This window comes from Oncorhynchus masou, chromosome 27, assembly GCF_036934945.1.
Source record: "Oncorhynchus masou masou isolate Uvic2021 chromosome 27, UVic_Omas_1.1, whole genome shotgun sequence".
In the NCBI taxonomy this organism is placed as follows: domain Eukaryota; kingdom Metazoa; phylum Chordata; class Actinopteri; order Salmoniformes; family Salmonidae; genus Oncorhynchus; species Oncorhynchus masou.
In genome coordinates, this window is record NC_088238.1 from 53,538,415 (window position 1) to 53,558,382 (window position 19,968).

The 19,968-nt window shown below is 43.6% G+C and overlaps 1 protein-coding gene across 1 annotated transcript; it reads right to left on the reverse strand.

Annotated features, from left to right (window-relative positions):
• Nucleotides 1–718: 718 nt before the first annotated feature.
• LOC135516403 (glycogen phosphorylase, muscle form) lies at nucleotides 719–15,530 on the reverse strand. The gene is made up of 20 exons (XM_064940684.1): nucleotides 14,866–15,530; nucleotides 12,642–12,743; nucleotides 12,196–12,274; nucleotides 11,950–12,053; nucleotides 11,610–11,741; nucleotides 9,218–9,329; nucleotides 8,878–8,960; nucleotides 8,461–8,604; nucleotides 8,034–8,126; nucleotides 7,736–7,882; nucleotides 5,670–5,833; nucleotides 5,415–5,529; nucleotides 5,190–5,291; nucleotides 4,929–5,076; nucleotides 4,787–4,845; nucleotides 3,832–3,973; nucleotides 3,455–3,662; nucleotides 3,011–3,145; nucleotides 2,838–2,904; nucleotides 719–2,172 (listed from the first exon to the last, which is right to left on the reverse strand). The coding sequence occupies exons 1-20, from the start codon at nucleotides 15,307–15,309 to the stop codon at nucleotides 2,020–2,022; spliced, it is 2,733 nt and encodes a 910-aa protein (XP_064796756.1). The 5' UTR covers nucleotides 15,310–15,530; the 3' UTR covers nucleotides 719–2,019.
• Between the last annotated feature and the right edge of the window lie 4,438 nt (nucleotides 15,531–19,968).

Here is a 19,968-nt window from a genome sequence, read left to right on the forward strand (position 1 = left end):
GCGCTTCTGGTAGTTCTGAACATTGGCGAGGATCCAACCGGATGGTCCAAGTATGGCCACCGCAAAAATAGTCATGACGAAAGCGGTTTCCTGTGAACAGAGGCATGCAAGGCTGTCATACTCATACACGTCACCCAAGAACACAGGTTGGCAAGTCATATTATTGCCAATAATAAGGCATGCAAGAAATGCATAATTTTAAAACAGTCAACATAATTTGGATAAGTATATTTTGAAATGTCGTTGCATATTTGAAATCAGCTAGCCAACTATTATCTGAACTAGCTGGATAGCTTCAACGATTGCCTACTCACAGAACATGAAAATAACAAAACGGTTTATGAATATATTTGGCCTACTCACTGCAGCGCCGATGTTGTCTTTAGGGGGTTTACTGGATAACTTTGCTCGTTGGTTGATTGCACGTGTCCTCGAAGCCACAGTTGACCGTACTTTCAGCATTCCGCGCAGAAGGCCAGACATGATTCAACAGCATCCGTTTATAAGGCTAGCTTGTTTGTGAGTTTGTTGCGTGTACTTTGCGTTGGCATTGTTTGAGACTTTATATTGTCCTGACCTGCGGAAGCTACGTCATACGATCTTTAAAACTTTTCGCGTGGAAATTTGCTCAGTTTTGATTGGTAGACACAAAACCATCTCGACATACAAGATGAGTGAATGTAGCCATTTTGGAAAGTAACAAAATATCACACAAGTGTTGTAACTTTGTCTCCTTTATTGACTGTTGTTTCACATTGACAAGAGAATGCAGAGTTTGAAGCTTTAAGTGCTCAGGCTCTCTAATGGAAGAAAACTACTGGACGTTGTGCAATCTTTATCAACGCTACACACTCAATTACTAGTGATTCAGTAGTGTTCACACTTATTCCAAGACTTCCAAACAGTGAGAAATACTATTGTACCAGAAATGGTTATTTATCTGAACATCAAAAAAGACTTGCAGCTTAACAGTGAGGGGTCACTATAGGCTGAACAACTACAGACACAGCTTAGTTAAGGCAGCATTATCGTCACTCAGAGAGGTATTAGGCAGAGAAGGTGGAGGAGAGAAGGCTTAGTTTGTTGCACTATATGAAGGATCATTTTCCAACACTGGAACAACTTTTTGAGGATATACTGATGGGATCATTCTAAACAAAACGCAGCTTATAGCAGAAAGTATTTCAGCAATAAGGATTGTGTGTGGGTTACCCAAAACACAAGCATTAATAACACGCACAAATTACTACATTCAACATACAGACATACACTGAGCAAACAGTTTTATAACATCAAGATTCACGCATGTTAACCAAGTCCCTTCAACTTGAGTGGTTATTCGGTGCAGATATGAATAAAGAGGTGATCCTTGGCAGGCCGAACCAGTAGTGTAGAATCACAGTGTCTATGTGAGAAGAACGTGCTTATTTTGATGTCCCACCATGTCTCATTCTTGGAAGACATGGTTTTGGTACCATTAGACAGTGGTGAGGTTTCCAGCTGCTTGTTGGCCCCACTGACTGTTAAAGGGTGTATTCTCTAACCATGTTAGCTTAAATGATGGTGAACAGTGTTTTTCATGTTGCACAAGCCAGTTGACTATGCATTGCTGGTGCATGTGAGAAGGTGAATGCTGATTTTGAATTAGCCAATTGAGACGGTGAATGCTGATTTGAATTAGCCCATTGAGAAGGTGAATGCTGATTTTGAATTAGCCCATTGAGACGGTGAATGCTGATTTTGTATTAGCCCATTGACAAGGTGAATGCTGAATGTCGAGGTTGAAAGTGGTATCAGGTTATTGGCCATCACGTAGCCGGACAGGGATTGCTACATGTATAGTCAATCATCAACTAATACTGACCACAATGAAATGACACAATGAAAATGTACTAGTTACAGGGAGCTTTCAGGTTTCTAAACCATTTCTCAAGTTAAAATGGTTTTTGTGGAACAGCCAGAGGCAAAACCAGAAGCCGGGGCTGTGGAAAAACCAGAGGTTGGTTTTAGGCCTGGGGTTTATTGGCGAGGATCGTCTGGGGCAGGGATCCTTTCCAGGCTGGGCTCCATGCCCCAGATCTCCCGGGCGTACTGGGAGATAGTGCGGTCGCTAGAGAATTTACCACAACCAGCAATGTTGTGGATCACCATCTTGGTCCATTCTTTAGGGTTCTGTTGGGATGGATGGGAAGAGAGGGGAAATTAAAACCATTGCAGAAGGAAGGAATACTGTTATGTTATGTATCTGCAAAAATGCTTATAACTGACTGGGGAATAGTCAAGTCACAATTTATTTATAGAGCATTTAACAAGTCTCGATACACTTTACAAAAAATAAAGAAAACAGGGCCTCCCGAGTGGTGCAGCGGTCTAAGGCACTGCATCGCAATGCTAGAGGCGTCACTACAGACCCAAGTTCAATCCCGGGCTGTATCACAGCTGGCCGTGATCAGGAGGCGCACAACTGGCCCAGCATTGTCCGGGTTAAGGGAGGGTTTGGCCGGTGAGGCTATACTTGGCTCATCGCGCTCTAGCGACTCCTTGTGGCGGGCCGGGCCAGGCACCTACAGGCTGTCCCCGGTCGTCAGTTGAACAGCGTTTCCTCCGACACATTGGTGCGGCTGGCTTCGGGGTTAAGCGGGCGGGTGTTAAGAAGCACGGTTTGGCGGGTCGTGTTTCTGAGGACGCATAACTCGACTTTCGTCTCTCCTGAGACAGTTGGGGAATTGCAGCGATGAAACAAGATTGAAATTGGGGTAGAATACAAAAAATATATATATTAATAAATAAAGAAAACAATTGATATTAAAAAGACTTTCAGTCTATGAAACATTCACCTTGTAGAGAGCACTGACTTTCTCTTGGCATTTGATGTAAGCTTCGTAGTCAGCGAACACCTTGAATCTGTAACACAAACATCATGCTCGGTTAGACATTGCGTGGCTGCGTATATAGCGGTAGAGTACAGTGTGTCCGCATTTGGGTGTTGTGACTCAGCGCTTTCCCCCACCTGTCATGGTGTAGCAGCATGTTGACAATGTCCTTGAAGAGGTCGTGCTGGTCGGGGCTAAAGAATCCACCAGCGATCTGGTCCATGGCCTGCTTCAGCTCAGGAATGCGGTTGTAGTAGTCCATGGCATCATATCTGGGAAGATGGATACATTTATAAAGAAGAGGATACATTTATGAAGAATATTTTTTTAAATCCATTATGGGATGCATGCCAGTTATCATCCTTCCTTCCAAGTCATCCAAAAAGCTGTCTCTTTCGGTTCTATCCTTTACCATGCAAATCGTCTTGGCTTCTCCACCAAAGTTTACCCAGTAAGCATCCTTCCATGTCATCCGAAATGTTCTCTCCTAAGCTATCATCCAATGCCAATCCTCATGTCTTCTTCCCCACCATCTCTGATCAGAACACTTCGTCCATCCATTCACCCCCCCACTGTCTTACCCACTCTTGTCCATGGCGTCCACGTCGTCCACCCTCATGCCGAAGATGAAGAGGTTCTCTTCTCCAGCCTCCTCGGCCATCTCTACGTTGGCTCCGTCCATGGTGCCAATGGTGAGCGCTCCGTTCAGCATGAACTTCATGTTGCCAGTGCCAGATGCCTCAGTGCCAGCTGTGGAGATCTGCTCAGACAGGTCGGACGCAGGGATGACTGGCGAGAGAGAGACAGAGAGAGAGAGAGGGAGAAGGACAGAAACCGAAACAGAGAGATGAGACAAGGCAGAGAGAAAATGTACATGGAAGAAGTGGGAAGCCCCTTAACTACACTCCAATGGGAACATAAAAAAACCAAGAAAGCAGCAAGTATGTGAACTATTTACTTTTCTCTGCCAGAGTGACCTTGTAGTTCTCCAGGAAGATGACTTTGAGGCGGTCTCCCACCACAGTGTCGTGGTTGACAACCTCTCCGATGGCAGTGATCAGCCTAATGATCAGCTTTGCCGTGTGGTACCCAGGAGCAGCCTGGGAAAAAATGGAGAATATGAAATCACATGGATGCCAAAATCTTATAGAGAAGAGAGGGCGCAGATCTGTTTGTGCTGTCTTGCCAGCTTTGGTTGTTGTCTCCATAGCAGTTGGTAAAACAGCTCAAACTGATGTGGGACAGTCTAATGTCGTGGAAATATTCGCTCAATCATATTTCTCTATCATATTTCTCTATTTGTGAATTCAAATAAGAGTTTATTACAAAGTAACAAGCCGAGTTGGCCCATGGACCAACTGCCTTTCCAGCCTCGGCACATACCTTTTATACAGTTTTCATCCTTACGTCACACACATAGTAACTCCTCTTTATGTTAATGATTCATCCCCTTTGGCATTTAGCCACGAATATCTTTTTGCCTTGCACTCATTTTAGCTTGGTTTCCATTTTCTTATTGGCACAGACATTAGGGCATAGATTCCATTGGTGGCGTAACCATAGCAATGATACAAAAATAAACATTAGGGCATAGATTCCATTGGTGGCGTAACCATAACAATGATACAAAAATAAACAGACACGCACACTCCTAATGCAGGTGCATGTCTAATGGTGCTTGAGTAATACAAATCTATGCTCATAATGCACGTCTAATGAACCTCACAGGACTAGGTAATGGCTTCCCTTAGCCTAATGACCTAGACACATATACAGAATGCATTGATTCTGCTTAAGATGTATAATGTGCACACATGTACTGGAAAATTCCCAATACTAACAAAATATATCCAATGGATTTTGCTGTACAACCTGTATCCTAATGACTTGATCAAACATCTATTGTGGCTCACCTTTCCTCCAATCATGATAGTCCTGGGGGTCCAATTCTTGTTGGGCTCCTTCTTGATGCCTGAATGAAAAAGCCGACAGGTTAACTTGGTTGACAGAATAATGTTTCTCACTAAAGCTGTAAAAGAACAGAGGACCACTCACGGTTGTAGAGAGTGATGATGTGCAGGCAGTTGAGCAGCTGCCTCTTGTACTCGTGGATCCTCTTGACTTGAACGTCGAACATGGAGTTGGGGTTGATCTTCACCTTGTAGTGCTCCTCAAGATAGGCAGAAAACTTAAGCTTGTTCTCCTACAGAGAGGCACAGTAACATGTTAGGAGTTATAGTACGGACCTTGGCTCAGACTGAGATGGTGACTCGAATTAAAATGACAACACATTTCAAGAGATTGTTATGTTCTGACCTGTTTGACCTTGGCGATGTCATGAATCAAAGAGTCGTCATCCACAAACGCCAGCAACTTCTTCAGTTGATCCAGATCTCGGATGTAATCCTCACCGATCCTCTGAACATTCAAACATACAGAAATAACCATTTTTAGAATCATCATTTCTCAGACCCTACTGCGACACTAGCACCAACTGTCACTCCACTTTGGATATGATTTTAGCTACACTCCACCACACACCTCTGCAATGACTTCAGCCAGCCCAGGGTTGCACATGACCAGCCAGCGTCGGGGCGTGATCCCGTTGGTCTTGTTCTGGAACTTGTGGGGGTCCACCTCGTAGAAGTCCTTGAACCTAGTGGGCTCAATGAATGATTGATAGTTCAAATACCATTTAACATATGGGGCCAGTGGGAAAACAGGTTACCATATTGGCTAGGGATAGCGTCATAAGTAGCTAGAAATAAAACAAACTAAAACAACGTTTCTTCGTACAGAGTTGCTTTGAGGATGTCCGAGTGGATGCGGGCCACTCCGTTGACGGCGTGGGAGCCCACGATGCACAGGTGGGCCATGTTGACCTTCTTCTGGTCGCCCTCCTCCACTAGGGACATGCGGCGCAGGCGATCATGGTCCCCGGGGTAGAGCTTAGCGATGCGCTGAGGGAAGGAGGAGAAAGAGGATTGGAAACAATTACCTTCACACCCATTTGTTTACATCACATTGAAGAAGAAAATATCGAGGGATATGTTGTTGCTTTTTACAGTAGCTAACTCCTAATCCTCTCAGGCACGTGAATATATGTTTACAGTATATTCTCTCATATACAGTGCATTCGGAAAGTATTCAGACCCCTTCACTTTTTCCTCATTTTGTTACTTTACAGCCTTATTCTAAAACCGATTTGAGTGTTTCCCCCCACCCAAATCACCCAAATCAATCTACACACAATACCCCATAATGACAAAGCAAAAAAAAAAAAATTCAATAAAGATTTGCAAATGTATAAAGCTCAGGTGCATCCTGTTTCCATTGATCATCCTTGAGATGTTTCTATAAATTGATTGGAGTCTACCTGTGGTAAATTCAATTGATTGGACATGATTTGGAAAGGCACAAACCTGTCTATATAAGGTCCCCTAGTTGACAGTGCATGTCAGAGCAAAAACCAAGTCATGAGGTTGAAGGAATTGTCTGTAGAGCTCCGAGACAGGATTGTGTCGAGGCAGAGATCTGGAGAAGGGTACCAAAATATTTCTGCAGTATTGAAGGTCCCCAAGGACACAGAGGCCTCCATCATTCTTAAATGGAAGAAGTTTGGAACCACCAAGACTCTTCCTAGTGCTGGCCGCCGAGACAAACTGAGCAATTGGCAGAAGAGGGCATTGGTCAGGGAGGTGACCAAAAACCCGATGGTCACTCTGACAGAGTTCCAGAATACCTCTGTGGAGATGGGAGAACCTCCCAGAAGGACAACTATCTCTGCAGCACTCCACCAATCAGACATTTATGGTATAGTGGCCAGATGAAAGCCACTCCTCAGGAAAAGGCACCTGACAGCCCATTTGGAGTTTGCCAAAAGGCACCTAAAGGACTCTCAGACCACGATAAACAAGTCTCTGGTCTGATGAAAGCAAGATTGAAATCTTTGGCCTGAATGCCAAGTGTCTGGAGGAAACCTGGCACCATCCCTACAGTGGAGCATGGTGGTGGCAGCACCATGCTGAGGGGATGTTTTTCAGTGGCAGGGACTGGGAGACTAGTCAGGATTGAGGGAAAGATGAACTGAGAAAAAGTACAGATAGCTCCTTGATGGAAACCTGCTCCAGTGCACTCAGGACCTAATACTGGAGCGAAGGTTCACCTTCCAACAGGACAACGATACTAAACATACAGCCAAGACAACACAAGAGTGGCTTCGGAACATGTCTCTGAATGTCTTTGAGTGGCCCAGCCAGAGCCCGGACTTGAACCCGATTGAACATCTCTGGAGAGACCTGAAAATAGCTGTGCAAAAATGCTCCCCATCCAACCTGACAGAGCTTGAGAGGATCTGCAGAGAAGAATGGGAGAAACTCCCCTAATACAAATGGGAGAAACTCCCCAAATACAGGTGTGCCAATCTTGCAGCTTCATACCCAACAAGACTCGAGGCTGTAATCGCTGCCAAATGTGCTTCAACAAAGTACTGAGTAAAAGATCTGAACACTTATGTAAATGTGACATTTTTATTTTTAATACATTTGCTAACACTTCTAAAAACCTGTTTTTGCTTTGTCATTATGGGGTATTGTGTGTAGATTTGATGACGGGGAAAAAAACAATTTCATCCATTTTAGAATAAGGATGTAACATAACAAAATGTGTAAAAAGTGAAGGGGTCTGAATACTTTATGAATGCCCTGTATACGTACACTCGTATGGCTGTAATACTGTGTGTTACAGGAGTGCCCTGTATATGTACACTCGTATGGCTGTAATACTGTGTGTTACAGGAGTGCCCTGTGTACGTATACTCGTATGGCTGTAATACTGTAAGTTACAGGAGTGTTTGGCTCTACCTCCAGGTGACGTCGGTTGATCTCGTAGATGATCTCCAGGTGTCTGGGCAGAAGGTTCTGGAGCAGGTCTGTGGGCCAGCGCTCCAGAGCCTCAGGCAGGACGGTGTGGTTGGTGTAGGCACAGGTACGTGTGCAGATGTCCCAGGCCTGAGAGATGGGGGAAATACAATGATACATGTAGAAGGAAATTGTCTTGGTTAATGTTTGGTGAATCCATTTAGGAGCATTTCCCCATTTGTGGTAAGTATTCTTTACACTTGTATGTATCATTGCTTTAGCAGGGGGACCAGCACTATACCTTCTCCCATTTCTGGTGCTCCGTGTCCAACAAGATCCTCATCAGCTCAGGGATGGCCATGGCAGGGTGGGTGTCGTTCAGCTGGATGGCCACCTATAATACAGGCAGGGGAGAGGGCATCAGACAATACAGTTGGAAGACACAGTTAGGGGAGGAAACTGTTGCATGTGAACACATAGTCTCACATTCAAATGTATTTATCAAGCCCTTTTCACATCAGCCGATGTCACAAAGTGCTTATACAGAAACCCAGCCTAAAACCCCAAATAGCAAGCAATGCAGAAGTGGAAGGACATTGTGTCTTTGACATCATACCGGAGTGTGCTCGGTGAACAAAGCCATTTGGAGACTATATGGTACTTAGATGCATATAATTCAGTTAGAACATACACTTAGCGTCCTAGACTATCTATCGTATCCATCTTACCTTGTCAGGTAGGGTGGACAGGTCAACGCGCACAACCTCAGTGGAACCGAACTTGGAGGACTTGAAGCGACGCACGATGTCCTGCAGAGTGGCCGCCACCACAAAGTACTCCTGCTTCAGACGAAGCTCCTTCCCCTCGAAGAACTGGGGTCAAAAACAGGACCACAGTCCATCACACTCGATTATCATTATGATGTTCTCAGAGAAGTGCTTTGATGACTCAGCTTAAATTCATTCTTACAGGAACCAGTGTCTCTGTTGAGCAGGAGACATAACACTTTAAAATGGATGAAATGTTTTGACAGCATTAGGAAAACTCATTGATTCGTCACAATGAATCGTCATTGTCGATAAGAATTTGTTCTTAGAATTCGTCTGGCTAAATAAAGGTTCAAATCAGCACTGGGTTCTACTCACGTTGTCATTGGGATACAGAACACGGGAGATGTTCTCAGCCAAGTTTCTGTCCAGCACAGCTTGAATATAGCCACCCACATTGACTGTAGAACAAACAAAATGCTGTGGTCACATCTAGCATTTCAAATGTCTTGCCTAGTACTGTTTTCCAGCTCCCATCAGGACAATCAACATCATGATTGTTGAATTAGATTACGGATAATACAACTGATGGTTGAATATGATTACTGATAAGAATGTTACAAAGGTTGTAAACATTTTCATTAATTCATAATTTAATCAATAGGTTTAAACAATAAAGCAGACACAGACAAGCCCAAACAGTCCAGAAGTAACTCACAGTCTTTCAGGTTGAAATCACAGGGGGCCTTGGCAGACCACAGTCTCATGGTGTTCACAACGTTGTTCCTGTAGCCAGGGACTGGGGTGTCATAAGGAAGGGCCAACACTACCTGTTAATGTAGAAGGGTCAACACTACCTGTTAATGTAGAAGGGCCAACACTACCTGTTAATGTAGAAGGGCCAACACTACCTGTTAATGTAGAAGGGCCAACACTACCTGTTAATGAAGAAGGGCCAACACTACCTGTTAATGTAGAAGGGCCAACACTACCTGTTAATGTAGAAGGGCCAACACTACCTGTTAATGTAGAAGGGCCAACACTACCTGTTAATGTAGAAGGGCCAACACTACCTGTTAATGAAGAAGGGCCAAACTACCTGTTAATGAAGAAGGGCCAAACTACCTGTTAATGAAGAAGGGCCAACACTACCTGTTAATGTAGAAGGGCCAACACTACCTGTTAATGAAGAAGGGCCAACACTACCTGTTAATGTAGAAGGACCAACACTACCTGTTAATGTAGAAGGGCCAACACTACCTGTTAATGTAGAAGGGCCAACACTACCTGTTAATGTAGAAGGGCCAACACTACCTGTTAATGTAGAAGGGCCAACACTACCTGTTAATGTAGAAGGGCCAACACTACCTGTTAATGTAGAAGGGCCAACACTACCTGTTAATGTAGAAGGGCCAACACTACCTGTTAATGTAGAAGGGCCAACACTACCTGTTAATGTAGAAGTGCCAACACTACCTGTTAATGTAGAAGGGCCAACACTACCTGTTAATGTAAAAGGGCCAACACTACCTGTTAATGTAGAAGGGCCAACACTACCTGTTAATGTAGAAGGACCAACACTACATGTTAATGTAGAAGGGCCAACACTACCTGTTAATGTAGAAGGGCCAACACTACCTGTTAATGTAGAAGGGCCAACACTACCTGTTAATGTAGAAGTGCCAACACTACCTGTTAATGTAGAAGGGCCAACACTACCTGTTAATGAAGAAGGGTCAACACTACCTGTTAATGTAGAAGGGCCAACACTACCTGTTAATGTAGAAGGGCCAACACTACCTGTTAATGTAGAAGGGTCAACACTACCTGTTAATGTAGAAGGGCCAACACTACCTGTTAATGTAGAAGGGTCAACACTACCTGTTAATGTAGAAGGGCCAACACTACCTGTTAATGTAGAAGGGCCAACACTACCTGTTAATGTAGAAGGGCCAACACTACCTGTTAATGTAGAAGGGCCAACACTACCTGTTAATGTAGAAGGGCCAACACTACCTGTTAATGTAGAAGGGCCAACACTACCTGTTAATGTAGAAGTGCCAACACTACCTGTTAATGTAGAAGGGCCAACACTACCTGTTAATGTAAAAGGGCCAACACTACCTGTTAATGTAGAAGGGCCAACACTACCTGTTAATGTAGAAGGACCAACACTACATGTTAATGTAGAAGGGCCAACACTACCTGTTAATGAAGAAGGGCCAACACTACCTGTTAATGAAGAAGGGCCAACACTACCTGTTAATGTAGAAGGGCCAACACTAACTGTTAATGAAGAAGGGCCAACACTACCTGTTAATGTAGAAGTGCCAACACTACCTGTTAATGTAGAAGGGCCAACACTACCTGTTAATGTAGAAGGGCCAACACTACCTGTTAATGTAGAAGTGCCAACACTACCTGTTAATGTAGAAGGGCCAACACTACCTGTTAATGTAGAAGGGCCAACACTACCTGTTAATGTAGAAGGGCCAACACTACCTGTTAATGTAGAAGGGCCAACACTACCTGTTAATGTAGAAGGGCCAACACTACCTGTTAAGGTAGAAGGTAGAAGGGCCAACACTACCTGTTAATGTAGAAGGGCCAACACTACCTGTTAATGAAGAAGGGCCAACACTACCTGTTAATGTAGAAGGGCCAACACTACCTGTTAATGTAGAAGGGCCAACACTACCTGTTAATGAAGAAGGGCCAACACTACCTGTTAATGTAGAAGGGCCAACACTACCTGTTAATGTAGAAGGGCCAACACTACCTGTTAATGTAGAAGGGCCAACACTACCTGTTAATGTAGAAGGGCCAACACTACCTGTTAATGTAAAAGGGCCAACACTACCTGTTAATGTAGAAGGGCCAACACTACCTGTTAATGTAGAAGGGCCAACACTACCTGTTAATGTAGAAGGGCCAACACTACCTGTTAATGTAGAAGGGCCAACACTACCTGTTAAGGTAGAAGGGCCAACACTACCTGTTAATGAAGAAGGGCCAACACTACCTGTTAATGTAGAAGGGCAATGTAATGTTTAGTTACGTCCACAATGATGACTATTTCTATGTTGTATCGTCTTTATGTAGTCTCTCACCTGTGTGTCGACCCATTTCACACCCTCGGGGGTGTGCTCCACTCTGCCGTAGAAGTGGACGGGTCGCATGTACTCGGGGCGGGCCTTCTCCCAGGGGTTGCCGTAGCGCAGCCAATCGTCAGCCTCCTCTACCTGTCAATTATCATGATTATACAGCTTCATGAGTTTACTATGACTAGTTTACAAATATGTGCAAATGTGAGAAATTATTCATAAAATAATTTGACCATCTAAAGCACATGACTCCAACAACCCCGAAAATGACTATTTACACTGACTAACATGTAATCAAAGACACAGACATGTACCTACATATAGTCAACTTTGCCAGTTAAACTACCTGCCAGCCATTCACAATTTTCTGGTTGAAGATGCCGAACTCATAGCGGATGCCGTAGCCGTAAGCTGCCAGTCCCAGAGACGCCATGGAATCTAGGAAGCAGGCTGAGAGCACAGGGGGAGGGGTGAGAGAGATGGGGTGAGACAGGGTTGTCCTGACCACTGAGCATCACTGTCGTTGGCAACACTATTTTTAGGGGGGAAGCAGCGAGGTAGACCAATAGAGAGCCAAGGAGGAGGAACTCACCGGCGAGCCGTCCAAGGCCACCATTTCCCAGGCCGGCATCTTCCTCAATGTCCTGCAGCTCCTCCATGTCCAGGCCCAACTGATGAAGATGAAGATAAATTGTTAAGATTCATAGTTCTTCATTAGTCTATAATACATTATACAATGAGGGAGGATGGAGCTACATTAATAATGTATTAGGAAAAGCTTTTTCTTCTGAATACATGGAAATGGCGCAGTGTTCAATCTCAAAGAAGGACAAGTTACCTGAAATTCTTACATAAGAAAGTATCCTTGAATCTTGGATGAAGTGTGAGAAAAAGCACTTATTTTCAGTTGCATAAATGTTCAATGTGCCAGTTCCATACCCTCTGCAGTGTATATCAGATGGAATGTTCTAGGTTGAGGTAACTATGATGGTCCACTGTCAGGGTCCAGGTGTGGCCTAAGGCCTATCCATCTCTCACCTGATAGGTAGCCTCGTCGCATGCGTTCTCCAGAGCCAGGTTCACCATGGTATTCTGCAGGGTGCGCCCCATGTAGAACTCCAGGGACAGGTAATACACACGCTAGAGAGGAACAGCAGCGGAAGGTTCATCAAGGAGAGTTAATGCAGTACAGTACAGTGTCAATATTAAACACCTTCAGCCACCCAAAAGTAGAGTGCCCCCATGTGGTTGCCCTGCGAAAATGCCACGTTGTCAATGACCCTCAGGCAGCGGCTGTGGCCAGGGGGAGAGAGCAGGTGCTGCCAACAACAGGAGTGCTATTCTTGGCGACCAGTCAGGCAACAGCTCATTGTGAGTGTGTTTGGACTCACTTGACACTCCCTGCCAGTGGAGTCTGATTTTAGTTTCTTTAAGGCACGCTCAGTACACCCCAAGGTCTCATAACAACCTATATAAAGAGTGCAGAAAACAGTGCCAGCATTCTGTTGCTGGCCTGAAACCCGAACGGATTAATCAGCACTGTACTTACTGTATGTCCGTATAATATTTCTCTGCAGCCTGTCTCCACCCATTACAACATTATACAGAGGAAATGTACATTGTACATCATATAATCGTTCACGTTCCAATTCATGCATGGGGTATGTTACTCACACTGAAGCTATGAAATGAAATGGCTCTTCTGCTCGACTATTTCGAAGGTCACGACAGTACTATAACAGCGTTGAGCAGGGTGGCGTGATCCTAAATGAATAGTTGGGAGGGGTTGACACCTGAGCCTTTGATTGACCTTTGACATCTCAAAGGTTGTTCTTCGACAATCGGGGGAATGCAAATGAGGACATGGAAAACAGAGCGCACCACTGTACCATTAAGTGTGACTAAGATAAAGTGACAAAGGCATCCAGTCCCTGGATATAAATATAGCAGCTTTGGTGATCAGTTCCTAAATGTTCGAGCGACTCGGGGGATTGGTACAGATGGGGTTGCAATAACACACAAAACAACAGGACAGATTGTATTACTGTGGGTTGTAAATGTGATGACTTTAGGGAGCATGGATTGTTCTTCTGCTTATGAAGCCTACATAGCCATATTTATATGTGAAATGTACAAATACCAAAAATGTAGTTGAACCTGAGTCCGATGACGAGGTGTTATCAACTAAGGATTAGTGGACACAAATTACAATATATTTCTTAGGAGGCACTGGGCAAATATGTTCTCAGGGACTTTGACTTTATAAAGGTTGACCTCCGGACACTAATAAAATTAATGTCATTCAAAGCCTGTAGCTCAGGGCCAGGAGTTATGCGCCTATTGACACTGCAGACCTTTTCAATTATATTTCTGTTATAAGTTACCATATCATACAATCAACATGATGTCTGCTCTTCTGCACACAAAAATAACAGTTATTTTGTTCCCTTACCAACCATAATAATGAATGTGGCTATACTGGTATGATGCTGATTGTGTCCTACACAATGTTCTATCAGCTTTATTGGATCAGACAGAGAGAGCCTCTAGTGCGTTCTGGTTCAATTTATTGATAAATCATTGTTTCTGTGCCACTGATATGTATGAGATAGAAAATAGGAATAATTCTAACAGCTAATATCCATCTCCAAAAGAATTTAACACATATAATGTGTCTTGACAGTATTTAGGCTACTATGTAAACATATTGGTTTGGGTTACAGCAACTTCTAGGCTATCCTATTACGCAATACATAGTTAACAACCAGTTGACTGACTCCCATGAAACAGTGCGCTGCATTAGTGTCATTCTACAAGTGTCAAGCACTAGCTTGAAAATATTGACACTTCCATTTCAGCTATCAAAGCATCTTCAGGTGCATTCCCTGTTAGAATAAAGAGAGAGAAACGTTTACTGAGTCGTGTTCTCATCCAGAGATGCACAACATGGTTATGTAACTTGTAAGGGGCTTTGGAGCGCTCAATACATAATTCGGCATTCTCATGTTCACCGCATAATTACATTGCAGATGAAATAGGTAGGCTACTTAAATACATGTTATAAACATAACGTTTCTGTAACTACAGCGTCTGAAGCGCATCCCTAGTCTATACTTCAGCATCATTGAACATACTGCGCAGTAATATTTCCCTGGGAAGCCATCCCTCCCACTTTCCGGAGTCTGACAGAGGCGGACGTGCCGAGTAGCGTGCGAGGGGATGGGATCACTATGACACTGCGGCAACCATATTGCTTGCTTACTTTGGGGTCTTTCTCATAGTAGTGCTGCTGCGTCCTGATCCATCTGCCCACCAGGTGGTCGCGGACAGTGTTGGCCAAGGCGAAGTAGTAGTCCCGTTTGGTCGCCACATTTCGGTCCTTTACCAGAGTAAAGTGGAGATGGCGATTAAAATTCGTCTTAAGGTCTGAAACATTTTCCACTCCTGCAAGCCCCCGCACCGATATCTGCTTCCTCTTATCCTGGTCTGTCAGTGGCTTGGGCATCTTGGTAAATGCGTATTTTCTATTGTGCGACTGTAGATCCGAAAGGCAAATATCAACCGAGGATGATGGGAGATGGCTTTGCGTGTCACACTGTGTGTCCTTCCTTCCTCCCTCTGTCTCGTCAAAGTGTGGACACCAGAGTTGGTATGCCAGACCTGCACTGTTATATATATAAACGCACATACAAACAGTCGAGCACATAGGGCGGGTCTTACAGAACCTCCAGCCCAATTGACAGTTGATCCTCTTCGTGACAATAATGGTTAATGCTATACGGTATGTTTAGGACGTCCGTAACCTAACCCCTACCCTTATCCTTACCTTAACCATTTGCCATTTCAATCCCAATGGCCTTTGATCCCGGACGTCCCAAGGATTCTAAATAGCAAAAGACCATGACAATATGCAGGGAGGGATATTCACTATTAATTTAACGAGACCCCCCCCCCCCACAAAAAAATAAATAAATACCTCCCTCGAACAGCTGAGAAGGGATGAAGGCATTGAGGAGTGTACATGAGGGGTGTGAGCCATGTAGCCTACCAGCTGTCGGGACTGCAGTGATGTATAGCATATTATTTGGGTAGAATATTCTGTCTGCCTGGATACATGTACAAGTACAGTGAAATGCCTTTCGTACTGGACAACGAAATATTCGCTGAGCTCTATCACATGTCGATTCCGCAGAAAACACAAAGCTTCTATTTAATCAATACAAAATGATTGTCGACACTGTACAGTATTAGAGGGTCCTTTATTCATGATATCTTACAGGGTGGTGGTGGACAGTCTCGGTGCAAAATACATGCAACAGGTTTTCAAAGAACGATGTGCATTGCCTGTCCAAGCCTTATTATTGAGGATATAACTGTATTTTCCTCTCCAGGACCAATGGTCCACACTATAGGAATTTGATCATGAAATCTATTAATAGCCACGTTGTATATAAGCGAAAGAAAAGGGCGTTTGTTTGACCCAGGCGAACGTGACCATATACATGACTGAAACTTGGCCGCGATTCATACGAAGCCTATGGTGGATTTAGCCAGTGGTGGAAAAAGTATCCAATTTTCATACTTGAGTAAAAGTCAAGGTACCTTAATAGAAAATGACTCAAGTAAAAGTGAAAGTGCCCCAGTAAAATACTACACGAGTAAAAGTCTAAAAGTATTTGGTTTTAAATATACAGTACCAGTCAAACGTTTGGACACACCTACCCATTCCAGGGTTTTCTTTATTTTTTACTATTTTCTACATTGTAGAATAATAGTGAAGACATCAAAACTATGAAATAACACATATGGAATCACATAGTGACCAAAAATGTGTTAAACAAATCAAAATATATTTTAGAATCTTCAAAGTAGCAAACTGTCACGCCCTGACCATAGTTTGCTTTGTATGTTTATATGTTTAGTTTGGTCAGGGTTGTGATCTGAGTGGGCATTCTATGTTGTATGTCTAGTTTGTCTGTTTCTGTGTTTGGCCTGATATGGTTCTCAATCAGAGGCAGGTGTTAGTCATTGTCTCTGATTGGGAACCATATATAGGTAGCCTGTTTTGTCATTGTGGGTTGTGGGTGGTTGTCTATGTGTTGTGTTTGTGTCAGCACTATTGTTTATTAGCTTCACGGTTGACATTTGTTGTTTTGTAGTGTTCAGTTTTTTCAATTAAAATTACGAACACTTACCACGCTGCGTATTGGTCCTCCGATCCTTCTCGCTTCTCCTCGTCAGATGAAGAGGACGAAGACAGCCGTGACACGACCCTTTGCCTTGATGACATCTTTGCACACTCTTGGCATTCTCTCAACCAGCTTCATGAGGTAGTCAACTGGAATGCATTTCAATTAACAGGTGTGACTTGTTAAAAGTTAGTATGTGGAATTTCTTTAATGCGTTTGAGAATTATTGTGTTATGACAAGGTAAGGGTGGTATACAGAAGACAGTCCTATCTGGTAAAAGACCAAGTCCATATTATGGCAAGAACAGCTCAAATAAGCAAAGAGAAATGACAGTCCATCATTACTTTAAGACATAAAGGTCAGTCAATCCGGAAAATTTCTAAAACTTTGAAAGTTTCTTCAAGTGCAGTCGCAAAAACTATCAAGCTCTAACATGAAACTGGCTCTCATGAAGACCGCCACAGGAAATGAAGACCCAGAGTTACCTCTGCTGCAGAGGATAAATTCATTAGAGTTGCACCTCAGATTACAGCCCAAATAAATGCTTCCCAGAGTTCAAGTAACAGACACATCTCAACATCAACTGTTCAGAGGAGACTGCATGAATCAGGCCTTCGTGGTCGAATTGCTGCAAAGCAACCACTACTAAAGGACACAAATAATAAGAAGGGACTTGCTTGGGTCAAGAAACACGAGCAATGGACATTAGACCAGTGGAAATCTGTCCTTTGGTCTGATGAATCCAAATTTGAGATGTTTGGTTCCAACCGCCATGTCTTTGTGAGACGCATAGTAGGCGAACGGATGATCTCCGCTTGTGTGGTTTCCACCATGAAGCATGGAGGAAGAGGTCTGATGGTGTGGGGTGCTGTGCTGGTGACACTGTATGATTTATTTAGAATTAAAGGCACACTTAACCAGCATGGGTACCACAGCATTCTGCAGCGATACACCATCCCATCTGGTTTGCGCATAGTGGAACTATCATTTGTTTTTCAACAGGACAATGACCCAACACACCTCCAGGCTGTGTAAGGATTATTTGACCTTGAAGGAGAGTGTTGAATCAGATGTATCAAATACTTATTTCCCTCATTAAAATGCAAATCAATTTATAACATTTTTGACATGCGTTTTTCTGGATTTTTGTTGTTGTTATTCTGTCTCTCACTGTTCAAATAAACCTACCATTAAAATGACAGACTGATCATTTCTTTGTCAGTGGGCAAACGTACAAAATCAGCAGGGGATCAAATACTTTTTTCTCTCACTGTATGTTATTTTATAGTTTTGATGTCTTCACTATAAAATACTAAAAATAAATAAAAACCCTTGAATGAGTAGGTGTGTCGAAACTTTTGACTTGTAATGTACTTAAATATCAAAAGTAAATGTAATTGCTGAAATATAGCTAAGTGTTAAAAGTAAAAGCTTTTAAAAAGTGTGTGAATTGGACCATTTTGCTGTCCGGCTAAGCATTCAAAATGTAACGAGTACTTTTGAGTGTCAGGGAAAATGTATGGAGTAAAAAGTACATCATTTTGTTTAGGAATGTTATGAAAGTTGTCAAAAAGTTCGATAGTAAAGTACAGATGCCCCCCCCAAAAAATACTTAAGTAGTACTTAAGTACTTTACACCACTGGATTTAGCCTATACTGTACAAATGAATGTAATATTTGATGCTCTCTCACTAATTGATTGTAGTGTCTACACATTTCAGTTTGTGAGTGTCTGATATCGGGGTTGGAGACGTGTTCATTTCGACATTAGAAATATATTTCTTATTAACAATGGCAACACTGCCATGCTGATCTGAGCCTTGCTTTTGGAAAACCACATCCCAGAAACCCTAGACCCACTCCAATTTGCATACCGCCCAAACAAATCCACAGATGATACAATCTCTATTGCACTCCACACTGAACCTTTCCCACCTGGACAAAAGGAACACTTATGTGAGAATGCTATTCATTGACTACAGCACAGCGTTCAACACCATAGTACCCACAAAGCTCATCATTAAGCTAAGGACCCTGGGACGAAACACCTCCCTCTACAACTGGATCCTGGACTTCCTGACGGGCCACCCCCAGGTGGTGAGGGTAGGTAGCAACACATCTGCCACGCTGATCCTCAACACTGGAGCTCCCCAGGGGTGAGTGCTCAGTCTCCTCCTGTACTTCCTGTTCCCCCACGACTGCATGGCCAGGCACGACTCCAACACCATCATTAAGTTTGCAGACTACACAACAGTAGTAGGCCTGATCACCGACAACGACGAGACAGCCTATAGGGAGGTCGTCAGAGACCTGGCCGGGTGGTGCCAGAATAACAACCTATCCCTCAACGTAACCAAGACTAAGGAGATGATTGTGGACTACATGTAAAGGAGGACCGAGTACGCCCCATTCTCATCGATGGGGCTGTAGTGGAGCAGGTTGAGAGCTTCAAGTTCCATGGTGTCCACATCACCAACAAACTAGAATGGTCCAAACACACCAAGACAGTCGTGAGGAGGGCACGACAAATCCTATTCCCCCTCGGGAAACTAAAAAGATTTGGCATGGGTTCTGAGATCCTCAAAAGGTTCTACAGCTGCACCATCGAGAGCATCCTGACTGGTTGCATCACTGCCTGGTACGGCAACTTGCTTGGCCTCCGACCGCAAGGCACTACAGAGGGTAGCGCGTACGGCCCAGTACATCACTGGGGCCAAGCTGCCTGTTTTTCCACTGGCTTTTTACTGTTTTTATTTCCTTACTTACCCATTATTCACCTAATACCTTTTTTGCACTATTGGTTAGAGCCTTTAAGTAAGCATTTCACTGTAAGGTCTACACCTGTTGTATTCAGGGCACGTGACAAATAAACTTGTTTGATTTGATTAGAGTCCAACTTTCGGCTGTTGCAGATGCACCTCCCCGACATCAGTTGGTTGCTTTCGCCTTACCACAGCCGAAAGTCTGTGATAGAGCATAGGAGACAACAGTTAAACAAAACTTATTGGATGCCGGAGTGCAGATAGTGTAGTACACAGAAAACAGCCTCATACCAAAGATTTTTTACAACTAAACCAAGACAAACCACAGCCTGTCGTTTCCAATGGGAATACATTAGCCATTGTGGGCAGAACAAGGAGCGGGGCAGAGCCCAGCATGAGCAAGCGAGATCTAA